At 38.3% G+C, this 19,467-nt stretch overlaps 2 protein-coding genes across 2 annotated transcripts; one reads left to right on the forward strand and one right to left on the reverse strand.

Moving 5' to 3' along the window:
* Positions 1–370: 370 nt before the first annotated feature.
* Positions 371–5,409, reverse strand: LOC307259604 (myelin-associated glycoprotein-like; the record flags this gene model as incomplete). The annotated part of the gene is made up of 4 exons (XM_080039545.1): positions 371–474; positions 562–858; positions 961–1,356; positions 5,349–5,409. 4 exons carry the CDS (start codon positions 5,407–5,409, stop codon positions 371–373), a joined length of 858 nt encoding a protein of 285 aa, XP_079895671.1.
* Positions 5,410–14,953: 9,544 nt separating this feature from the next.
* LOC307259914 (B-cell receptor CD22) lies at positions 14,954–18,611 on the forward strand. Its single transcript, XM_080039992.1, has 9 exons — positions 14,954–15,070; positions 15,219–15,581; positions 16,457–16,747; positions 16,980–17,231; positions 17,329–17,589; positions 17,720–17,807; positions 18,063–18,155; positions 18,308–18,380; positions 18,462–18,611. Exons 1-9 carry the CDS (start codon positions 15,022–15,024, stop codon positions 18,495–18,497), a joined length of 1,506 nt encoding a protein of 501 aa, XP_079896118.1. The 5' UTR covers positions 14,954–15,021; the 3' UTR covers positions 18,498–18,611.
* Positions 18,612–19,467: the final 856 nt, after the last annotated feature.

Here is a 19,467-nt window from a genome sequence, read left to right on the forward strand (position 1 = left end):
CCACAATGAGACAGAAACAATTCAAATAACGTTTCTCACCTCCGTGACAGCCTGGACAGGCGGTTCCACATGCTAAAGATTAAAGAGAATTGCAATATGTTAATGAAGGACAACATTTTAATCATACGATATCAGTGCAGCGATATGAAATAAATCAGCTTTCAAAAACAATTTTACCTGCCATCCCCACTTTGGAGTTCTGCGATGCGTCTCCTTCAGCAGATAGAAAACAATGTTGTTTTATTGAGGAGCACATGCATTGCACACGTGTTCAAAAATGGTGCAAGAAAACATGTTTTTTTATGCTCACGATTGTTACAACTTGTCTGTTGTGCTGTGTCGATCAGTTAACGTCATCATACTGAGTTACTCACTTGTATTTTTTCACCATGAAAATGCAGAAAACGGCAAAGATCAAAGCGGTGCCAATCCCCACCACTGTGGGAATGATAATGTGGCTATAGTCTTCTGTACCTGCAAATTATAATGCACGAACACTATTGATATATTTCAAAATAAAGGACATCCTCAAAATTCAACACTAAAGTTTGAAGATCTCACGTTTTACATAGAGTGTCATTGTATTAGAAGACTTCTTCTGTCCATTAAATTGTGATGCGCAGGTGACGTCGGTGTGGTCATCCTTAGCCGTGGGAATCAGTGTCAGGATGGACTGTACCTCCCAGTTTCCAGGGTGAATTTCTCTGCGGACCTCAGTGATCTCTTCCGCTGTGCCCCTACTCCATGTCAGTGTAGGCACATGGGTTGGGCAGGTATGGGTGACTGAACAGGTGACAATGAAGGGACGTCCTTCATTGGCTGTTTTTAGGTGAGTCATTTCAGGATTCGGAGGATCAGCTATAATTGAAAGAAGGCCAACAGAAAGTAGGTAAAAAGGCAAGTCATTTAATGTAAAGAATTGGAATAGATTTATGAAATCTTGGTAAATGTGTGACATACGGAGCATTTTCAGCTCTACGCAATCCTCGACGAAGGAGAACTTGTCAGCGGTGGATGTGTCAGTCTCTGTACGTGCTAGTTCAATCCGGAAACAGAAAGGGCCATTGTCATGATCTTTAATTTCAGTGATTTCTAAGGTGCAGTTGTTCTGACCCAGAAGTCCCAACAGGCGTGTGCGGCCCCTAAAGCTTTCCAAGACCCTCGTTTGGTCCTCGTAATAGATGAGTTGATCCCTGTCATTTGAACGATGCCACATCCCTCGGAGTCTGGAGGTGGGCAGGGTTTCTTTAGGATGGCTGAATGAGCAGGGTAACACAACACAGGAAGTAACCAGGGCGTCAAGGCTCTTTACCACATTGGCTTTCCATTCTCCACCAAACACAGGGCTGCTAATACCTGCAAGAGGAACGTGTAAGAGGCAACGAAAGAAATGAATACTCTCTGATTGGTTTAAAATAAAAGATTAACTAGGATGTAGTTAATGATACAGGAAACAAAGATGTGATTTTATTACCTGTCAAAAGTAGACAGAATACCATCATCTTCCCGTCTTTTCCCATTTTTTTCTGAGGTTTTGTTGTTCAAATACACTGGGATGTTCAAGTGAAGCTAATTGAATAAAAATATCAAATTAAGCAATTATTTCTACATGCAAACAACAAGACAGTTGTGAAAGAGGAACTACTTCAAATAGCACAACACTTCACATTTATGAGTCATTCACAGTAAAGGCTGTTTCACAATGGAGCCTTTTGTCTCGTCTGCTAATGCATTCTCAACGGAGAGACGAGCGGGCAGAGAGAAGGCGCAGCGTTCTGTCTGTTATACAGCAACTACTGGCATTATACTGTCCTAATGCAATAACCACTACCCTCTTGTTTTCCCTTTCCTACCTATGATAAGGGGCGCAGAGTAATGAAAATCTGTAAAAAGATTTTCATTGCTCTGTAACATGTGCAATGACAAATTAAAGCTGATTCTTGATTCTTGATTCAAACAACACCTAGTAGGCCTACAGTCACTTTTATTTAAGACTTAATCACAAAAGGTTAACATCATTTGTTGCATATATCAATTTCTCTCTCTCCTTTTCTTTCCAATGACTATTTAAACAACGTCACACAGTTTGAAGAAACAAGTCACCTCATTTAGAAAAACAATGATAATCACTATAATAATCCTATAGTCTGGCCTTTATCAAACCAAAATCAGAATGTAATCTCCATTATTCATGAGCCCTATTACTATTAAAGTTCAAATTGAATATTTCAAAGAAAATGTTGTAAACCACATTTATCATATAGGCCTTTTTTCCATAATTAGGTAATGTAGCATTACTAAAATCATACCTGTTTTGGTTGCTGTGGCTGATTAGAGCTGTCTGTTTCCACCAAAAATACCTCCTTGAGAATGATGGCGTGTGGGGGGCTATTCTACAGTTAAGTTGATAAAAAGCTCTAGAGGCAACTGAAAAAACTGCAGGCCAAATTAGAAAGCAATGTTTTTTTTTTCTCTCTGTGTTACTTCTTAGTTATGTTCTTGGTATGAGTGTTAGGGTGTATTCACACATGGAAAGTCCGTTAGTTCACTTGCTTTGGTCCAGAACAAATAGAATTTAGATTTTTTTATTTGGTGTGGTCCACTTTCATATTGCCCCTTTTGCAAGTGCACCAGCATTACGAAGCAAAACCACACGTGATCTGAGATCATTCATTCATTGTACAGACATTCTGGGGTGGAGAGAAGCAGGAAGAACAAAGTAAAAACTGCAAATTTATCATTGATATAATATGGTTTTAAAATAATAAAGAGGCCTACATCTAGCCTATAAATAAAGAAGAAAAACATCAAATTATTGTTGTTTCATATGGTTATGATATGTGATTAAGCTGTGTATCAGCTTGGTGTCAGTTCGGCGCAGTTCAGCTCCAAACTGACACGGGGATAGTATTGACGGTCCCGTTGGGAAGAAAAATAAAAACACACACTTCATGCAAAGCGCAGCGTGAACCTGTTGGCACTGTAGGCTACGGGAGACGCTCCTCTCCATCTGATCGCTGAACACATCAGCATGTGTACGCGTCATTATCAACTGTAATATTTTCGCTCGGGGCTCCCGGTCAAACCACAACTAATCTTCCTAACAATGGCGACAACAACACTATCCCATAATGTGAAGCTGACGGCGATTTATTAAAAAAGAAAAGAAAGAAAAGGCGCAGTGCTTCCTGCAATTGGGTCGGATCGAGTCCAGCCAAATTCACACCACAAATGAACTGCAGCGGAGTGCGTTTTGAAGCGCATCGAGACTACCTCTTCAGCTGGGTCTCGGAGCGTTTGTTTGGTCCGCCCCCGAGTGCGATTGATGTATTCACACATGTCTGAAAGATGCGCACCGAAGGCAGGAGTGCACCTGAGTTCGTTTCAACCGAACTAAACATGGCATGTGTGAATACACCCTTATATACATTGCTTATGTTTTCATGACTGATTAAGTTTGCATAAATATGAACTTTCCGGGGCTGACAGAAGAAAAAAAAAATTATAAAAAGAATTAGCAATGTACCCAATATGGTAACACTTTATATCAAGGTACCCCTATTCACCATTAACTAGCTGCTGATTTGTATGCATATAGTGGCACATTTGCTCTTAATTAGTCATAAGAAATCACTTATTAATGGCATATTCTGTGTGACATTGTTCTACATCTACTTGGCCGTTACATTTTCTCTTAATTACCTCCTAATTACTGGTTATAAATAGAAAGTAGGACGTTGTTGTACATACATTACAATCTTAATAAGCTTTGCTCAGTATGTGTTTAATAAGGTGGTAGTACCACAAGAAAGAATTCTCCCTTCATTTACACTTAATATGGTCTATTCTTACCTAGTCTGGCATGACCACTTCCGCCAGCGTCTATTCGCTTGCGTCGAAAAGCTACGCAGCCCTGACGCAGCCCCCTCCTTTTCCGGTTGCTGGCTTTCCCCTATTGTGATCCCCCTCAAATTCGGAAACAATTCGCTCACAGTCAACCCGTGTGCTTATGTGCAGCGCTCTCTCTCTCACACACAGACACGCACACACACACACAGGGTGTGAGAAGTCACATTACTGTAGACAGAAATAAAGTGTGGCGATACTTCGGGATAATAATATTGGCGGCGGCGGTCCGGGATGCATCCTAGCTTAGCCTAGCTGTCCAACTTCATTGTACAACTACCCCCGGGCAGAAATACCCTCATAAACTCTGGAAAATGAAGCGTGGGGGTTTGAATTGAGCACCGGACCTTATAACCAGCTAGATTAAGATCCGCCGTTCCCTTTCTTTGGTGAATTAGGGACTATGCAGCGGTGTTTTAGCGACGGGGAAAGATTCCAACGGCTTCCACTATCACCTAGCAACTCTTACGGCTACTTGCTGCAGTTGGTGTAGCGCTCACAACGTCAAAACCCTGTTCTGCCTGTAAACAGACGGACTACGGCTCTGACTACAGCGATAGGAGGTGGTGACATAAGTTCTCGAATGCTAAAAATTCTACTCGACCGCCGTAGCCGTCCTCTCAACCGCCGATGATAATGTTACCAGAGATAACACTACGTGGGTGGCTAGTTAACTCCGGTTAAGTTATCCCGTGAGCTCCTCGGGGGCTAAAGTGTATGGTGTCTTGACATGCTGGTTAGAAAGCAACACACTAAGTATATTCCTTTTGTCTTTAATAGTTTTTGTGTGGCGTTTGCGGGTTTAGCCATTTCTCTGACAGTCTCTGGACGTGAAGACGTTCCATCAAAATAAGTCCCCCCCCCGGCACTATTTTGCAGGACACCGCTGCTGCTTCCCGGGGTTAGCCCCGCCCTAGATGATTGTGATTGGTTTAAACAAATACAAACAGGCTAGCCCAGTTTCCCCCGGTTTCCCCACCCGAATAGACGGCTCTAAACAGAGTGCTTCCAGACCCTACTACTTGCTGTAGTTTGGTCTGGCTTTGCGAGACTAATTCTTACCTAACAAGACCTATAAGTACAAGGGTTAACAGTGTCCAACTAACACTAATAAAGTGTGTATACCACATAACATGTTCCCCGTTCTAAGGTGAGTTCTTGTTCATAACTAGTTCACTATAATTTTTGAACTTTTTAACCCGCATAGGTTCCCTATTCTAAAGTGGACTCCTCTTTACACTTCATAAATCCATTTTAACACAACTACTGCCATTAATGTGATGAAACAAGTGATGCGTTACACCTGACGGCATGAGAGAGAAGAGACTGTGAGAGGGAACAGAAGGGTGATTTAAGAAGCTGTCTCCTCTACGGATGAACCTCTGACTGTAAATGTCCAGCAGGGACGAAAGGCTATTCTGTCTAGTCTCTGTCTCTCCAACCATGACTCAATGCAGTATACGTGAGGATGCTTTCCATGGTGCCACGGTAGAAGACACTCATGGCTAGAGTATGTATGGAAGTCTGCCTTTTTCAGTCAGCGAAGGAGATGGAGGCGCTATTGGGCCTTTGTGACGACAGCAGTGGTTGTGATCACTAGAGGTTGTCAGCCAGATGACATCCTAGGAACTTGGTGCTTTGAACCATTGAACTCTCTCAACAACAGAACTAGGGATGAACAATGGAGGGTGGTTCATAACGATCTCTTTTGTCTGTATTTAGACTGACGGTATAAGGGAATATGTCAGCTGCTCCACCTCATTCCTGTACGCTGACTCATCCACGTTGCCTGAGGCCTATTACCACTATAGCCTCGTCACAGGGAACTGTATGACGTGATGAGTGTTGTAACGTGCAGTGGTTGACGGCACTGGATAATTTAAAGAATGCCATGCTGTAAAAAACTCCTTTCATCTCTCTTTCATAATGTTAACACTTGGTATTGTTATGTTGCTCAGCAATAATGCCCACCATTTTTTATATCTTACTAAGAGACTGTTTTATCAAAATAAGATGCAAAATCTCAAAATAATAACATTTATGATAAACAACCAAATGTTGAAAAAAAGAGCCACAAAACTTGGCATCTATCGGCGTGACAAGAAGCCCACCACACATCTCGTACATCTCTGCTGGTCCCGTCCCAGGATTTAACAGCTAAGCCTGGAGCATCCAAACATACAGGAATGCTTTCGGCCATTTACCATCTTCCTCTCTCTCTCCTCTTAGCTGTTTTTTCAGGTGCAATTTTTCCTTTCCAAAGTTGGTGTATCTGTGCGTGTGTGAGCTCAGGTTACCAGTGAATAGTTGTATGTACAAGTTGTACCTGCAGTTAGTATGTATGAATACAAGTAAGCATGAACGAGTAGACATTTATAAGTATTCAACTGTTAACTATAGGCTATACGGCACGCGTCAGAACACCATACATATTGGCTAATGGAAAGCCGCTACAGAGGGGTTATCACAACCAGCCTGCGATAGAGGTCGCTGCTAAGATTACATTCCCTCTCACCTCAAGACTAACTATAATTCAGTGACTAGTTATGTACTTTTTTTCTTTTAACACATTTAGCCAAAAAGTCGTTTCACATGTCCAGGCATGTGATAGCTATTTCTAGTTTGTTAAGATTGATACGATCTATGCTTGTATTTACATATACAATACTAACATCTCCTTTTCTGTTCTCCTTTTTCTACAGTGCACTCAGAATCTGAAGGTGAACAGTGAAAAAGAGAACTTCACAGAAATATGTCCCCTGCATGTTTTCTTCCCCAAAATATATATATTGTGATGTGCAGGTGACGTCGGTCACCTGCACATCAATATATTATATATTATATAATATATTGATGTGAACTAAGGGGAATGTGCATGTTTATAATATATTCCCCAGAACTAAGGGGAATGTGCATGTTTACCAAGATAAATATAAGAACAAATGTAAAACAAAGATGTATATCGGTACAAGGAGTAAACATGTGGAATGTCTTGGATGAAGAAATTAAAACGTGTGACACGGTACAAAGATTTAAAAAAATATTGAAAAAGAAGATGCTTAACAAATATAAAAGTGAGGCATGAATGGCACTGTGAATATGTATTGTGGATGTATTTTGTCTTGTGTCATAACTTTACATGTAATATGTTTAACATATACAGGAATTAATTATAGCAATAATATTTACAATAACTATCAAACAAATTATTAAAAACAAATATATATATATAATAATTAAATAAGATCCTGAGGGACCAACGAGAAATTGAATAAATAAACATAATGTAAAAAGGGTAGGCGCAATATGCTAAGGCTTCAGCCTACACCTTTTCGATCAATACTATTTATAAGAAATTAATATATAAATTACGATGACAATTTTGTGTTATTTTGTGTGTTTTTTATTATTTTATTTTTTAACTTGTGTAAGTGATGTTGTGAATATGTTTTGATCGAAATAAATTAACTAAAAAAAAAAAAAAAAAAAATGCTCAACTTTATTTTTGTCTAAAAGAGGCTAAAATGCCCTGGAGAGCTGTCAAATTAAAATTCTGTGGGATTGCTACTTCTACGTTTGAATTGAAGTTCATAAATTATTGGTTACTGCAGCATTAAAAGTCAAACACAAAAGAGTACTTGGATTAGATGTGTATTTTCTTGTTCTTTCAGAAAATCAAAGGATAGCAGAAGAAGTAAAAAAGTTTGATATGAATCTACTGTAATTGTGTACATGTTTCTTTTAATCGACAACCAGCCCTTCAGTTTTTTTTGTGAATGTGAACACTCTGTACATTACATTTTGACTAGTGCTCAATATGTTCATCATTGCTTGATTGATAATGCTTGGAAATGCTGTGTGAGTGAGGGCTATATCACAATTCAACAATCTGAGCTATATTTTTGATTCAACTTTGATCAAGTAAAGCATAAGTAAGGGGGCTCAGTGACTGTAGGTGGAGCAAAATATGAAGCACACTCACCAACCAAGTCAGAGATTTCTTTATTTTTGTACAATGGCATGTTAAAGACTATATTTAGTTTTTGTTTGTTTTTTTACACTAAGGATGTGCTGACTGCACAAGAGTGGCTAAAGACCTTGAAGGGTGTGATACAGGGTGTGGATACAAACTCATTAACATAAAATTGATTGTTCAAGCTGAAGCATGTCAGCGGCTGCAAGGTCTGTGAGACACGCTCCTGATTAGATTTAAATGACAATCACTTATCAGTAACATCTGATACAGCCAATTCGGTTACAGTGATGCACATTTCATCCAACAAAAGTAATGTGTATGCAGAGTTGTAACTACAGGGAATTTTTCTCCAGATGATCCTAGAGATTCAGGGGCTGAGGGTGACATTAGTTAATTAGTCTCCTCATGAAAACCTACTTTCAGTCTTCTCTTTTAACAGAAGGCAGAAAAACAGTAGCATAGGGGTTACAAAAAAAAATGTTCCACCCCAATTTCAAAGCGTATAGTTGCTCGAGTGACACGATCCACCTCATGGGATCCTCAGCATGTAATTAAGTCACAGCTCCACGAGCGAGACACCACATTGAGCAGGAGGAGGAGGATACATTAACTGAAAGGTTTTGAAAAATGCTGCGTTATATGGTTTTCTCAGATGAAATTGGCCTCACTGTAACCAAGTTTGCCCTGTCAGATGATACTGATAAGTGATTGTTATTGAAATCATTGAATCACAAGATAGTCTCAGTGTAAAAAACTTAAAGACATGGCTACAACATGCTATAGCCAGATATATGGATGTGAAGTTATTCTGTTTCTATCCCCTGTTTCTCTACTCCCTTCAATTAATTTAGTCTTGAGCACCACCATCTGGCCGACATGACTGAATGAGCAGTGAGCCCGTTTGTAAAACAAAAACAAAAACCAACACCCATGACAGCATAGTCTTTTACATGCCATTGCATAAAACTAAAGCTATCTCTGACTTGGCTGGTGTATCTGCCTCATATTGTACTCCAGCTAAAAGGTAGTTTAAACCAAACATATAGCTCAGATTGTTGAATTTTGTTGACATTTGAGCATAGCCTTCACTCACACAGGAAGAAAAACATTGGAACATACTCTCCACTGAGGATGAAAAAGGCATTACCAATCAAGTCATGAAGAACATCAGACAGAGCACGAATCAAAATGTACAGTGTTCACATTTACACCAACAGGAAATGGTGGGTGTTGATTGAAAGAAAAATATATGATATATTGAGATGGAAAAATTCATCGGGGATTTGAATAGCTTGAGAATAATCATAATATTAACAGACACAAGGTTTCATTGGATTATGTTTAACTGCTGCCTGCAGGCCTTTAGTTGACACACAACTTATTCCTTATCGTATGCACTTTATATTTACTCAGTACACCAACAGTACAAAGATAAAACCTGGAAGGCCTTACAAGAAACACATACAAGTAACACTCTCAACGTGAGGAGATGTATACATTCTTTGATTGAGTGTTTGTGACTGAATGGATTTCACAATGGTTGATTGAGTTGACTGCTAAATACATACTGATTGTGAGATCCATTCATCAACAGTGTTATTGTTACTGCTGTGTTTAATCTCATCCACAGTGCTACTGTTAAATGTTCCTTTGATGACAGACAAGATCAGGCCTCGTCCGGTCTTTAAAATGGGGTGAGCCTGAGCTCGTCTCATTCAACATTGAAAATTCATCAGGAGGGACACCACTCAACTGTGACCTGCCAGGGTAACCAGGTAAAACAAAACTATTACAATCAGTTTAGAATTATTATATTATTCCGTAATGTGTAATTATTAAAAGTCATTCATTGGTACATTTTCTGATTTTTGATTCACAGATTCGCTCATCACATATCCCCGAACTTCTGATTCAAATTCATTTCCTGTCATGGGAAACTCAGCAGCCACCGGCTTCGGTACTCCTAACCCCAAGACACTGTCCTGGGGCAGGCAGAAACAGGACACGGTCAAACATCAGGACTTGACACAACGCGAACAGAAGCTATGGAAAGCTCAAGGAAAGCAAAGGTTTTCTGCCAAAAGGGTCAACTGCACTCCCAGCATCCGCTACATGGACTTTGTCACCCAAGGGAGCGACAGCTTTTATCCAAACGGGGGTGGAAAGATGAACCTTGCTTTTGTTGGAGACCAGGGTCCATGCATGAGAAGATAATTTGTTTTTTTACTGTGAACAATTAAGTCAACACAAGCAACTCTGCGAGAAGATCCTCTCAGTTGTCATGTGAAGAGGGGTTACCACAACCAGCCTGCGATAGAGGGTCGCTGCTGAGATCACATTCTCTCTCACCTCAAGACTGTAGGTGTGAACTCATGAACAGGAAGCGGGGGCTCAGTGTTAGCCTCAATTCAAATGAGATAGCTTTAGTCTTTTTTAGTGAAAAGGATGCCAGGAAGAAAATGTTTCCCATTGTTGTTTTTGCATTGTGTGTGACCTAATCAAATAGATTTTGAAAATTTGTTTTTGAGAATATTTAGACTTCAGGCAAATATCTGCAAAGGAAAACCACATCTCTCTACCTGTCTATCTCTCTACACACACAGCGTAAGGTACGGTGAATATAATTTTTAGTAGGACATTTGCTTAGTTTTATCATTAACTGAACTCCTACATACCATGTTGTTTGAAATAAATGTGTATGCTTTAACAGTTAAGCAGAGTTAGAGGGATCTTTTGCTAATTTTCAACGAGTTTACATGTGATTGCTTTCAATCAAATCGTGCTGTTGGGGAAAATATTTCATCTTTCCATAATGTGGATTTTATGACATTGTTTCAAAGTGTGTTGTCAAGGTATTTTGAAGTGTTTTCCATGACACCAATACACTCTGTAACTGGGTCAATGACGTGACGCCCATTTTTTTGTGTCCCTAAGGTTAAATTAAATTTGAAAATGTGGAAACAAAAAAAAAGCTTACACATTACTTTAACACATTCATTTCTAGAGACCCTATTCAAAAGTGTTTGGGTTTTATTCAATTTTGAGAGAATATTTGGAGATAAAAGGCAAAAATGTCTAAGTGGTGTAACCGTCAAAACTTTGTACCACAAAATGTAACTTGCTTAAATACAGGGAATTTCTCAATATAACATCCTATAAACTATTTTGGCATTATCCTAAAATGGAGGTCATTATGAGTATATACATTTTATTTAGATATAACTTTCATATTTGTTCTAATAATTTGGGGAATCTCATCAGACGAGCCAACGTCCTGAATTGTCAAGTGGTGTAACCATCATTCAAGATGCCATTTTGTTCAAATCTATAAGAACATTAAAGGACCCCTGATGAACATGACTGCTGCATTCCAAAGTTAAGAGCTCTCCAAGAAATATAAGATATTTGCACTTTTAGGGTATGTCAAGTATCATTTGGGTTACATGTCAAATGGTGTAACCCAAATAAAACGTTGAAAAAATATTTTATTCATAAATAGTATTATTTGTTTTAAGAATTATATTTGATTTATTCACATCAAGACCATGTCCTCAGATATGAGTCCATGATAATGCCTGTCAAAATAGATTTTTAGTCGAAATGTCAAATGGTGTAACCGGTTACACCATTTGACTAATTTGACAAACATCTCGGTGTTTGTCCAATTTTTTCAAAAATCACTAGTTTATGATACTGGGTTGAAATTAAATATGAGATCAATTACTTTTTTAAACCAGTTTTAGGTTATTATTGTTTGTATCTTCTAAAACAGTTGATATTTACACAACTTTATCACCAAAGCTAGGTACGGCTAGGATAAAATCATTAAGTGGCATGATTTTGTGATGTTTTAATTCATGCTTATCTTCAATGCATATTTGTATATCATTCCTTTTCATTTTATTGTCACATAATTTCATAATACATGAATAAATTATATATATGAAGCATGTGAACAGTGACACCTCCCCCTCCATTACTGCCTTTAAATCAAGGCTCAAAACCCATCTGTACACCCTGGCTTTCCCTCCCCATTAGCTATCTGACTTCTACACTACTGTATATGTTTGTGTGTGGAAGTCCGGGTTATATGTATTTTGTACTTTTATCTTTATTTTATTTTTATTTATTTTTTTTATTTTTTTTTCTATTGTTGTTGTTATTTTACCTTCATGTTGGCACATGTTGGCCTACTGAATGCACTATGTACAGCACTTTGGTCAGTGAAAACTGTTATAAATGTGCTTTTATAAATACATTTTACTTACTTACTTACTTACTTACTTACTTACTTACTTACTTACTTACTTACTTACTTACTTACTTACTTACTTACTTACTTACCTAATGTGGAAGGATGAAGAGCAGCTTTAAATACCTAGAACTCCAACAATTTGTGAATAGTAGAAAATGTTAATCAAATTTAGGCTGCAGAATTGAGCCACTTTGTCTACAATAGATGCCACATTCAAAAGAGGAAACAAGACAATTACCTTGCAAAAAGAGGACAGGAAAGATAGTTTTCATGAACATGAACAAGCGTGCACTCACACTCACATGTGCTACTGCAAGCTTTTTCTTAAATGTAGATTGTCAGATCACAAGGCATAACGTCAACCAAATAATACCTTGCTTTCAGATAGATATAACTAAATATAAATTCACTGTTTAAAAGGGAATGCAGGAGCAGGACCCTTAACATACATGAATCTCCTAGTCTCTTCTACCCATCCACCTAGCTCTTTCTCACAAACAAACATAGACACACTTAAACGCACAAACACACAATTTGTTAAGACTTTTTGTTGTTGAATGAATTTTTTCCATAAATACAATCAAATGAGTTCCACCCTAGAACATTTTTGTCATCCATGGAGATCTTTATTTAAGAGTGTTTTCTTTAGGTTTAAGAGCATATCATTACAAAATCTGAATGTGTAAACAATAAGTCATGCTCTTGAACCAGAAGACCACACTCGTGAATAAAGATAGAATAATTACTCCATAGTCACCTTAATGGTATTTGTTGACCAATGTTTTAAATACATGAAAACAAAATCCAATGGCAAGTCCAAACACAGTAACTATCTTGACTGTAGTGCCTGATTTCAGTGTTGTTTTTTCTACTTTTTGGCTGTAGAAGCAACACCGTCAAGTGGTGTAACTGGTTTGTGTCAAATGGTGTAACCAGTATTTTTCCTAAATAAATCAAAATGTACCTGTAAATTAATGTAGGCCAGAATTGATTACTCTTCTTAATTGTATTAAATAATTTTTAACACTTTTAACACGATTGGTCAACAATTATTTAGAAAACAAGATGTTTCCAGCTAACGTCCTGCTCAAAATTGCAAAAACGCATAAAATTTAGATTTAGGGGTTATCCAAATAAAATATTTTTTCATGTGATATTTTGAAATGGAAGTTATTATTCTTATGAGTTACATTCATATTACACTATGGTGGACAAAATAATGAATATTTCTTATTCTTTTGTGGTTACACCATTTGACATTGTCAAGTCCATTTGGGCCTACTTTTAGTAGAAAATTGTGTAAATCCCATTTCCCATGAAATAAAACTAACAGAAACACGAAATTTATATTTGAACTTGATTCAAGGATGCTTTTAAAATATACTTTTGAAAGATTTTCAAAATAACCATCATGACAACCCTTATTCGTCATTGACCCAACTAACATGTTACCATGCTTGTAAGAACAATACATTTGACATTTCCAGCTAGTACGGTTTTGGCCTCTTGATTTATTTTAAGTGCGACATATGGGTCATTGTTGCTGCCACATTTGAAATGACCACAATGGAGTTTTTGATGTTTTCTCTGAGGCTTGGACACAATTTTTCCTCTAACAAAAGAGCAAAAACAATCACGTACGGCCAGTGCAAATACTGAACTGGAAAACATGATAGTGGATGACACCAATATACTGTCATTCATTCACAAATGATTTAAAAAAGTGACACCCCCATAGTTAAGTGAATTAGAAAATAAATAAGCCTTTTTACAGCCTATGTGTTTCAGTCGTCATTGGTTCCAAAGTGACAGTAACTTCTCCCATCTACTCAGCAGAGTGAGTTCACACAAACAAATGGCCCATTAGCAGTGTTAAAAGCACTTTCAGCATTTCAATGTGGCTGTGATGCTCTATCGATACAACCCAAATATCAAAGGGGCAACGAGTGGGATTGTGAATCCGGGCTTGATGGGCGGTGGCGATGAGCTGAGGTGGTTTACATGCCTTACAAAAATAAAATTGGAGAAGTTGTGACTACTAAAATAAAACAAATTCTTCCTGAATATAAGCACACGGAAACTAGGTTATCAGGATGGCACACATAATAAAGCCAAGGGATTGAGAATACTATTGAATTGGTATGAGCTGGAGCAGTGCTTTTCTGTCTGGTTATTTGTTGTTTGATGGTTTTGGTTCATCTGCTCCCATTATTTTGTTATTATTTTGTCCAAAAGCTTTAATTTGTTTTTTGTTTTTCTCCAACAAGCTCAACATCATGGACACTGATGGATGCAAACTGGATATTTATTTTCTGTGAATAATGTATAAAAATATCATGGGGTAGGACCAGAAAAGCATTCAACTTCTTCCTATCCCTCTGGAACATTAATTATATTATTTAAGTCATGTATTTGTTGCTGAGGATCCCATTTGTTTGTTTTTATTTTATTTATTTCCTTTTGTATTTCTTATACATTTTATTTTGTGTTTGTATTATTGTAACATGTTCAATGAATTGACTTGAAAAAGAACAGAGATGACATTTTAAACAAAATTTAAAAAATTGAATGAGCTGAATAGACACTTTCTTCCCCTTTTTTTGGGGATTGGATTATTTGCAGTTAAACCTGAATATGATACAGCTTAGGAGAGACAAGTTTAGAGCACAAGGAATGGTTCACAAAAGAAGAATAAAAAAATGATAATGAATGATGATTTATATGCTGGACTTCCCCAATGTATGACCAATGGTGACCGTGTGGTGTATTAAAAGTGGAATGGAAACTAGACAATTCATAACTGTCCTGAGGGAAATGCCAGTTGCACAGCACAAGCCTTGAAGATTTGCCACTTCATTTGCAGGTCCAACCCTGAGAGTACGAGATGGATTCTTTAAAATGGCCACTGTTTTTTGTGTGCCTCTGCTTTGAAGGTATGATACACTCTCCACATGGTATATCCAGCCATAGTCTTTTACTGCTCAAAGGAAATTCAAATAAACATTTTGTTGTTTGTCTTCTATTTTGTGCAAGAAAACTCTGCTTCTCGCTTTCACATTTTCTTCTTCATATTAATTACAGTTGTTCAAGCTGAAGACTCATCTTGGACCGCTGAGATGCCCTCTTCAGTTCATGGTCTCCTTGGATCCTGCGTGGTGATTCCCTGTACATTTAACTACCCAGATCCGGGGAAGGTTGTCAGTGATTTCACTCGGATATGGATCAATGGGACACATGAGCTCATCTATCACCCCGTGGAGTCAAAAATAATGCAGCAGTATCGGAATCGGACAGAGCTGCTTGGAGATGTCACGCAGAGGAGTTGTTCACTGAAGATTGATCCCCTTCAAAAAATTGACCAAGGGCCATTTCATTTCAGGATTGAAATTGCAAACTATGAAAAGTTTTCTTACATAAAGAGCACAGCCTCCATCACAGTGATCAGTAAGTCATAAAAACAACTTTCAACAAAGGGTCTTTGACAGTAGCAGTTTAATAGTCTTTACACAGAAGTTCATTTGTTCCCATGTTGTTTTCCTGTTAACATTCCCCATTTGAAACATTAGTACAGCCTTCTTGACACCAGTCATTTGTGCAGATCAACAATAGGAACATTTAGAAAATCAGTGATTTTGTTACTTTTCAAGTTATTGACTTCGATTGTGTCCTTCTCATGTGATATTATGTTTGCACAAGGAGTTGTCTTATCTTTGAAAAGCTGAATTTGTAAGAATAACCTCAGAGGTAATCTATGCTTCGACTGTTGTCAACAACTGTCCAATTCCTAGTTCCTCATTTGTGCTATCATAACTGCTTGCCCCCCTCTCGCTCTAAATAGCTTCGAATAACAGTTTCATTTCTCCTGAAAGAGGTTTGATGTTAAAGTCGTAAGCACTTCAACATTTTCTGCAACATCTGTCCTAGAACTTGAAATCAAACTGAAAACTGCAATGTGTTCTCAATTGGTTTTGGGGGGGAAATGCCTTTGTACAAACAACCCAGAGCTGTCGTAGAAAAATCAAGTCGATGCAACCTACTGAATAAAACAGGAAACTTATATCTTTCTGTAGGCTACATTTACCCCAAATTCCTCTGTGACATAGTTCAGTAGCCAGTTCCTGTGTCACGTTTGCTAAGGTTCTATCATTCAGGCTTGAGGCTTGATTCTTTTATACATTTTTGTCAATTAAAGTGATTTAAAAATTCTTACAAATCAAAATAAGACAGGGAGCCCTGTCATTGCATTGAGCAGCCCAGTAGACTAAAACGCTAAGAGCCATCCCTTCCTTGCAATACTTGACCTTTTCCTGTTGTCACAGGTGAACCCAATGCCGTCAGCCTCTCTGTGAAAGAGGAAGTAGTGGAGGGCCAAACTGTGACTGCGTCCTGCTCCGTGTCTCACTCCTGCCCCGCCTCTCCTCCTGTCTTCACCTGGAGTCGCTCTGGAAGGGAACATGTCCAGCCACAGCAGCTTCAGGATGGCCAGTGGAAAGCCACATCTACTCTGACCTTTTACCCTACCAGCGCTGATCACAACAAGCCATTACAATGCACCGTCACCTACAGGGGAGGAAAGCAGCAGAACAAGGCCAAGGTGCTCAAAGTGAAATGTAAGTTCAAATGGCAGTGGTGATAATAAAAGCTGAGCACTTTGTAATCTAGTCTTACTGCACTCTACAAGGGAACAAGTTACTACCACCTGGCGGCTATAGGCTACGTCCCAGTGGATGTGAGCATACAATTACTAGCTCAATGAACAGCTATGCCCAAGAATGTCTCACCTTTTAGAATAACTATTTTAAAGAGTATAACATGTCTGTAAAGTTGTTTGTTTCCATGCAGACACCCCAGTGAAAGTGCACGTTGAGTTCAAGTCAGATGTAAAGGAGGGAGAAGCTGTGCAACTGAAATGCTCCAGTGATGCCAACCCTCCTGCCAGCAGCTATGAGTGGCATAATGAAACTGGTGCTAGGCTGCATCAGGGTAATGTCTACAGGCTGCTAAATGTCTCTAGACACACAGGAGCCCTGTACTGTACTGCCATCAATACAGTGGGCCGAGGCAAATCAAGCCCTGTGCACCTCAATGTATTACGTAAGTCAATCAAATCAAAGAAATGTTTAGAATTTGTGGATTTGTATACGGAAGTATAATCATAATAAACTCATAATGATATGTCTTGTACTTACAGATGCTCCTGAGATAAAGGCCGTCTCTTCCTGCTCGTCCGAGGCATATATGGTGAAGTGTGTGTGCATTGCAGAGTCCAAGCCTCCCAGCATGGTCTATTTTGTGCTTTCTGACAGAGTACTGCCAGGAACCAAGGTGGAGAAACATGGCTCCGTCACCATCGGGACACTGCAGGCAGAGTTTGGATCTTCTGAGTTTGTCTCCTGTTTGGCAAACAACACGCAGGGCATCGCCAAACTCACACTCTCTGTGCCTGCTTATAGTGAGGATGTTTTTAGAATTTCGAGAATGCGTGACATGCATGGAGCATATTTATATGGGCAGTTGGCATGGTTTATATATATTTTTTTTCTTCTTCTTCAAATGACTCCACATGTTTTCTATTGTAACAGATAAGATGCACTACCTTTATATTGCCATCGTCATCGCAGCAATTGTGATTTTGGTGATCATTTTAACAGTAGTGGGAGTTAAGAAATGGTAAGTAGTCACAGAAAACGTTTCCTGACATTGTAATAATATTCTGTTTATCTATTAACTTACCTGTCTTTAACAATAGCATTTGAATGTGACTGTTAAAAGACATTTAAAAGGGTTGTAGATGTTTCACATTGCGTGTGGACAATAGGAGCAAAGGTAAACCTATTTATAGGGCATCACTGGGTTTCAGTGGTTGTGGTAAGTTTCAAAAATGTCTTTCCCATGGTTGTATAAAAATATGCATTATTCTGCCAGTAGGGGGAGGTCTGGAGATGTGCAAACATCTCACATGAGCACCGGGAAGTTAGCCAAAGATGTGAAGCTTCCTCAGTATGCTGCAACAAAAAGGTTGAAGTTATTCTCTAAATTTGAAATTATAGTTTCCCCATGACGTAAAATAACACAATGAAGCTTATCTTGCATTCATTGCATGTGTTTATGTGGTGAATGTAGTAAAAAACAAACAAATAAAACAACACATTTGTTTTCTGAATTCTCAGAAAGGAGAAGAACAATGATGATGCACAATGCCCTAACCTTTACGCCCAGGACCATGTATATGGCAACATGGAGGTTTGTACAGTTTCATTAATTCATAATTTCCTTATTTCCACGTACAAAAGAGCAGAATGAGTTTATTTTTTTCCTGTACAGAATGACTGGGATGATGCAATATACGCCAATGTGTAACATGAAAAAGAACATTGCCGACCTCACCAGAAGAACAGCTGCAGTCCCTCTGCGAGTTGTCTTACTCGCATTCATTATCTGTCTTCTGTAACTCACATGTATGAAAGAAGCTATTCATCCAAAAATAATTGTACAATACGTTCACTTTTGTTTGCAGTTATTGTTAGAATGTTTCCTTGCTGCTTCTCTGCTGAACTATGTATATATAAATATACAGGAGGCTATCCAATAACCAAACATAGGCCTACTGCTGCACATCTTAGTGTGCTTTTTGAATTTCCTCTTTAGTCAACATGATTGTTTTGTCAGAGCGAATGATAAGAACATAGCTGTTAATGTTTTGAAATGCCTGTTTCCTGCTGCATTACAAATTAAGTGCAGCTAAAATGTTGAACATGTCATACACTTCTGTAAAACATCCTTGCTGAGCTGTAACAGCAGAGCAGAACAACACAGATTCATTTAATTTACTGCATTTGCCGCCCCAAAACATTTGTAGAACCATAACTCTTATACATTATGACTTAATGAGTTTAAGAAAGTTTATACTCAAACTGCATTTGTTCGTATAAACACAGTGCAGCATAACTTTGAGTTCATGTCAACAGATTCTATTCACTCATTATTCAACAACGACAATAAGAGAGGAAAAGTTATTTTGTGTACTTTGGTCAATGTGTAAAAAGCCTTCTGCGCCATCAAAGTGTGATGATGGTAAATTGACGGTAAGGTTATCTGAGGTGATAAGAATACTGAATGAAACACAGACACACCCAACACAAACAGATACATCCTGCCTCAACCCAAGGATTTATTGCAGAGCTGTTGTATCAATGGTTTAAGCTGTTTACTCAACAAAAATGAACCTAAAAAGAAACACTTACCTACAGAGGGTTACGTCACCAAAAAAAATGAAACAACGTGTAGAAGTAGGCCTACAGATCCAAAACCAGCACATTCTCTCTACTTT

The sequence above is a fragment of the Ammodytes marinus genome (genome assembly GCF_949987685.1).
Source record: "Ammodytes marinus genome assembly, chromosome: 13".
Taxonomy (NCBI): domain Eukaryota; kingdom Metazoa; phylum Chordata; class Actinopteri; order Uranoscopiformes; family Ammodytidae; genus Ammodytes; species Ammodytes marinus.